The 6484-nt window shown below is 32.7% G+C and overlaps 1 protein-coding gene across 1 annotated transcript; it reads left to right on the top strand.

Moving 5' to 3' along the window:
• The first annotated feature begins 3939 nt into the window (after positions 1 to 3939).
• On the top strand, positions 3940 to 6484 carry LOC107888346 (WAT1-related protein At1g09380). The gene is made up of 6 exons (XM_016812423.2): positions 3940 to 4236; positions 4892 to 4954; positions 5100 to 5216; positions 5307 to 5718; positions 5833 to 5984; positions 6091 to 6484. The coding sequence occupies exons 1-6, from the start codon at positions 4061 to 4063 to the stop codon at positions 6299 to 6301; spliced, it is 1131 nt and encodes a 376-aa protein (XP_016667912.1). The 5' UTR covers positions 3940 to 4060; the 3' UTR covers positions 6302 to 6484.

Raw genomic sequence — 6484 nt, 5'->3', positions numbered from 1 at the left:
ATTTGTATATCTCAAGTCATTACCATAAATATATATTTTTAAGTAACACATTTGGTTTGTCATTTCTATAAAGAAATTAGTGGCATGAACCTATGTCACTGAAAGTTTATTACTAGTGACAACAAAATTTTGTCACCTAAATGTTTGATTTTATTTGACATTATTAGTAACATTATAATCTTTTTATATCAATGTGCAACATTGTTTATTCATCAATTGTCTATCTAATTTGTACGAAACTAAGAAGTGGATGGAAGTAGCGAAAGTTAACTTCTTCCCTCAATATTTGGACATATTGCAGTCAACATTGTTGGGAAAGCTTTACTTGAATATCACCCCCAGCCTGAACAAGACTAGGCTCATTCCATAAAATAAATGAGGACATATGTGGTTATACCAGAAAAAAATTGTATGAACTCCATGAACAATGCATGTTTATTTGTGACGAATATAATACAAAATTGGTGTGAGTAAGTAACGTAACTAAAAATTGTGTACCATAGAGAAAACATTTACTCTTTTTTATTTAAACAAAAAAATTTAGATGGTAGGGACAAGAGTAATTTTTGGTTTTCTTTTATCTATATTACATAATAGATTATAATTTAATTTATAGTTTAATGAATATTGCAACGATTATCTACTTGTCTAATTTATATCATTTTTGTCATCTCACGAGAGATGCATCAACGATTATTTTTTTATTATTTATTGCAACTTCGATTGGTGCTATAAACTCACCATCGACACAATATTTGGTTTAAGAGCTTCAAACAAGCTATTGTACTAACTATATACAAACCATTTTTTTATATTTAAAACTTAATTTATTATTGTACACTGTATATATATTATCAAAAAATTTTAAGACAACATTTTGGATTGAATTTAACTATTTTTGCAAGGTTTTATAATATTTTGAAAAGAATTTAAGAAAGATTACATGTCATAATCAATATAGAAATGATTATCTAACATTAGTGCATTATATTAGGTGTTGAATGATATCATTCACGATATGGTAATGCCACTGTCGGAAGTAATATTTTGAATTTATTATTAATGACAAGTTTAATGACTCGTCACTCTTTGTTATTATAGCTATATTTTCTGTGACATTTCAAGAAATGACATAAAATTTTGTCACTAAATGTTCGGTGTTGAGATTAAAATTGTTGGATTTTTTGTGACGTTCTAATTTTTATGTGAAATTTTGTTTTTGTCGTTAATTAAAAAATTTATTAGAACAAACTTTCAAATGTTTTGTTTTATGAAAGATTTTTTTTTATCACTCGTCATATATTGTAAATATATTTTATAAAGCAAATCAATGACATACACATATGTCCCTAAAAGTTTTTTAAACAATAAAACATTGTTGCCAAAATGTATGATTTGATGCGACGTTATAAATGGCATCATAATCTTTTTTTTATAACTATAAAATGTTATTTATTGTTGAAAAATACCATTAAATTTACCTATAATTCATGAACAATCTATGTTTAGACAAATATAAAACACAAGTGGTAATGTCACTAAATAAAAAAATTCTATACTATAAAGAAAAAGCTATTTTTTCCGGGTAGTGTCTACCATATTAGGTGTCGAAAATTACACTTCCGTCACTAGTATCTTGAATTTTATTATTAGTGACAATTTGGAAAACCAATGATAGAATTATTTGTAATTAGGTAATAAAGATAAGTTATGGACAATGTTGTAAAAACCAGGCCATTGATAAAATCGCCCAAGCCGTCGATTCTAACTTTAACCAATTGAATCATTGGTTCAACAATAATTTAAAATATAAAAAAAAACTACTAAATCAAATCAATCAATTGAACTATTAGCTTTTTTGTCTCGGTTTCTTTTTTTATCGGTTCACAATAGTTTAATTTTTATTCGATTATATATCATCAATTCAATTGATTAGACCATTAATTTTTTATTCAACCAGTTGATTCGATTCAATTTTGACATCATTAGCTATGCCATAATTACAATTATATGGTGACGTTATCCATGCTGTCACTTTTTCATTTGTAGTTCATAAATGTGATGATATATTATGTTATTAAAAATGTGACTGTGTTTCTTTCGTCATCTGTATGTTGAATGTTATTTCATTATAGATAACGATTTAACCAATAATCAGCAATGAACTTGTACATAACTTGGTGATAAAAAAAGTAGTTGTCACTAAAAACTAATTAAGGATGAACATAACCTAATAGTTAGTAAAATGTACCATTAACTATAGAGCTAAAGTGATAGATGTGGTGTTCCGTTACTAAAAACAAATAGTGGCGCAAACATCAAATTTGAGTGATATTATTTTAAATGCTGCAAACTTGTTGTAGTGATGAGTTAAGCTAACTTTTAGGACTCAACCATGATTCAATTATTGAAATATTTTAATCAACAATGATTGGATTTCATCCCAATACATGATGATTATTCATTTATTATGCAACATATACATACATGCATCATGTGACACATATATGATCTTTTGCACGTATCTTTTTCTTGTAAATATTAATGAACTTATATAACCACCATATTTCGTGTCGTACATTTCTTCATGCTTGGGATACTCTGAAATGTTTGCCCAAAACAGAATCCTCCCATAGCTAAGCTTTATTGCAATCTCATAAGAGACGAATTAATCATTGCATTTCCATAATTAATGCTGACATTCATTCTTCATATGTTCCATCATTTTCATTAATTAATGTTAATTATAAGTTTAAAACACTTTATTCAAACATTTAATAAATATAATTAACCTACATTATCTTAAGTTAAATCTTTTGGGATTTTGTTATGTAAGGCTTTCTTTTTAAGCTTACCATATATATGTAGAAATATGAAAATATCAAGTTGATCCATATGAATAAACAAATATTAACATCTCCAATCCCTAACCATAGAAATGTTATGCACATATACGTAAAGTACATTAACGTGGCAAAGATTGAGCTGAGAAACATGGACAAAAAGTTGACAACTAAGATCATAGTGGTTTCAGACAAGGATCCCATAATCAACCCTTTTTCCATTTATATATACAGATTATGAATATAAATATTATATAGTGATATACTGATACATGCTGATGTAAATTCCCATGATATAACACCAACTTGTTAAAAAATATGGAAAAAAGCATGATTATCCCATCTTTATTTTATTATTTATTTACAAGCATGGAAAAAGTGAAAAGAATCCAGAGGAATCAGCTCATATGATCCATGAAAAGGAGAGACACAATAAATTTTTATTGGCTTTGTATGGGGAAGGAGTCTGAACTTTGAGCTAAAGATCTGATAACATTAATTTAGGGAGATTATTGCATTATGGATGGATATCCCTAACTTAAACCAACCCCTTTTTTTCTAAATTATACATTTGGGGTATTAGATATTATTATCTTTGAATTAATGAATGGCCACTGGTTTACCTACTTCAACCTGTTTGAGAATTTAATGGAGCATTACTGCAGACAGATCCTTGTTCAAGGAATTGACTTTTGAAAGGGGGTGTGGGTGTGCTTGAATGGAAGCCATGCAGATTGATGAGTTGTAACAAACAACAGGTGTAGGGACCCCTAGTAAAGGGGATAGTAGGGTCCCCTAGCTGTGGGTTGTTTGCTGATGGGGCTTTAGGCAAATTTCGTTGCTTCAAGTTTTGTTTTCAAAACGTATTTTGCCAAGCCCAAGACAAAATTACAAAACTGAAAGCAACTTTATTTATTTTTTCTTTTTTTTTTCTCTCTTTTTTCAAGTGGTGACACTGACAAGCATTTGTCCCATGCAGAGACCAGGTGTTGCAAGAAATCCTCAACGATTTCACCCTCTTTCATGCAAAGGGGAGATGGATCTTTCTTCTAACTCTTTCCCCCTTATATATACAGGGGTTCACCATTGCTTCATTTCATAAGTGTCTTTTCTTTTCCTTTGCTTTGCTTTCTTTTCCAAGGCTAGCTTTGTTTCTTTAAGGGGCCTGACTATATACGTAGTGGTGGTAATATCGGCTCTAAAGAATTAAAGAAACAATGTTGGCTGATTTCATGCCATTCTTGGCCAATGTTCTGCTGCAAGTAGGCTATGCAGGCATGAACATTACATCAAAGCTGGCCCTGGAATCTGGAATGAAACCTCTTATTCTTGTTGCTTACCGTCAAATCTTTGCCACCCTCGCCATTGCTCCTTTTGCCTTTTTCTTAGAGCGGTAATGCTTTCTGATTTATTCATCAAGAACCCTTTTTTCTTTTTTCCTTTTGGAGCCATTTCCATCCCTTTGTTTCTCAATTCTGACTTAATCTGTTCTTTCTTGCACATTGCATATTGCATGCTAGGGGTCCATCTTTTTTCCTTCTTTTTTCATACGGATTTTTTTATCAATGGATGAAGAAGGGTTCGATTTCAATTTTCTGTGTTAATAGCTTTCTTGGAACATCAAGAAGGACAGTAGTATTGTTCGTTTGGTTGGTTTCTAAGAAACAACAGGAAAAAAAAAAGAATAAATTAAAGGATTATGTTAGTATCAAAGGGAACAACATATATACAATATAATAAAGTATCTGTTCTGGGTAAAAAAGAAAAAAAAAACAAAAAGGCTCTACGTATGAAGCCGTGTTGCCTAAGTAAGACAGAGAGCTCTGTTAATCGATAGCTTAAAAGGAGTTAGATTATTTGATTTTTCAACTGCTTAAAAAAAGTAGATTTAACTTCATGCATGGCTGCCAAGTCATTTTGTCTATTGCCTTTTTCTTTAATGTAACGTACTGGCAGCAACAACCATGCATGTTGATTTGCAGTTTTAGTTTTTGTGTGTATGTGTGTTTGTTGTGAAAACCTTAAATTTTCACTCTTTTTTTATGCAGGAAAACAAGGCCTAAGCTCACCATGCCAATTCTTTTCCAGATTTTCTTATGTTCACTGACAGGGTAAGCCTACTGTTAGTGTTGAATTGATCCTCATCATCCAAGCTACCTAGGTGGCCTTTTGCATGTTCAATTTGATCACGGTTCCTTTTCTTCCTTCTCAGCAAAAGCCTATGGCTAACATCAAAATGACCATTGATGAATGCAGGGCAACAGCAAACCAGGTTTTTTATTTTGTAGGGCTGCAAAATACTACTGCAACGATTGCATGTGCATTGAACAATGTACTGCCAGCAGCCACATTTCTCCTCGCAGCCATTTGCAGGTCCCAATGTCATATTTTGGTACTTAAATTCTACAAAAAAAAATTTGGGTTTCATCTGATAAATTGTCGAATTTGATGTTCAATATATAGACAAGAAGCTGTGGGGATAAAGAAAGCATCAGGGCAGGCTAAGGTAATAGGTACTTTGGTATGTGTTGGTGGAGCTATGTTGCTGTCATTTTACCATGGACACATCATCGGCATAGGTGAATCCAGCATTCACTGGAACTATGCCAATAAAATGGCAAATTCAAGTCCCAGCCCTAGTGGTTCAAACTTCTTCCTGGGTCCTTTCCTTGTAATGGCCAGTGCTGTTGCTTGGGCACTATGGTTCATAATCCAGGGACAAACAAGCAAGAGCTTCCCAGCTCCTTACACAAGCACTACTCTAATGTGCTTCATGGCGAGCATTGAGTGTACAATAATCGGCATATTTTCAGACCCCAAGCCATCTGCTTGGTCATTGAGCTCCAGCATGAGGCTTATTGCAGCTCTTTATGCGGTAAGCATAACATATATCTATATCGATATCGATATCGATATCGATATCGATATCGATATCTATATATATTATATTATCAGTTTCGTAATGGTTTATGTATGATGTATCTTTCAGGGAATTATATGTAATGCAGTAGCATTCTGCGTAATGTCATGGTGCATCCAGAAAAGAGGTCCTCTCTATGTCTCAGTGTTCAGCCCTTTGCTGCTTGTCATTGTGGCTATTCTAAGTTGGGCCCTGCTTCGTGAGAAACTATATGTGGGAACGTACGTTCGTACACACATTATGCTAACCCCTATCACCAAAAGTTAAAACTCCTTATTATTAATTAATTATTTATTGGGTATTGATTAAATTGCAATGATGGGACAGTGTTGTAGGGTCACTGCTGATAGTTGGTGGACTGTATGCTGTCCTGTGGGGAAAAGATAAAGAGATGAAACAGATGAAAGGCAATGAAAAAGGAGGAGGAGGAGGAGAGCAAGTAGTAGTAGAAGAAGGGGCAGTGGAAGTCACTAAAGCTGGTGACAGAGATCATGACTTGGAGATGCAGTCGCAGCAAGGCGGCGGCGCCCGTGGTTAACTAGGGCGTACGGAATCCAAAAAAAGGAATGTTAACATATATGTATGAATGTAGAACGCTGCTGTGACACCCCAGCAGAGTGTTTTAGTGGGTTTTATTTTGTTCTTGGATCCAGCTGTTAAAGAGTTTTTAGTATGTTTAGCTATTATTAATAATAATCTTTCTTTCCTCATTACAAAACAA

The sequence above is a fragment of the Gossypium hirsutum genome, chromosome D13 (assembly GCF_007990345.1).
Source record: "Gossypium hirsutum isolate 1008001.06 chromosome D13, Gossypium_hirsutum_v2.1, whole genome shotgun sequence".
Lineage (NCBI taxonomy): Eukaryota > Viridiplantae > Streptophyta > Magnoliopsida > Malvales > Malvaceae > Gossypium > Gossypium hirsutum.
Note: the sequence above shows the minus strand (reverse complement) of the source record. Positions and strands in the feature narration are given on the sequence as shown.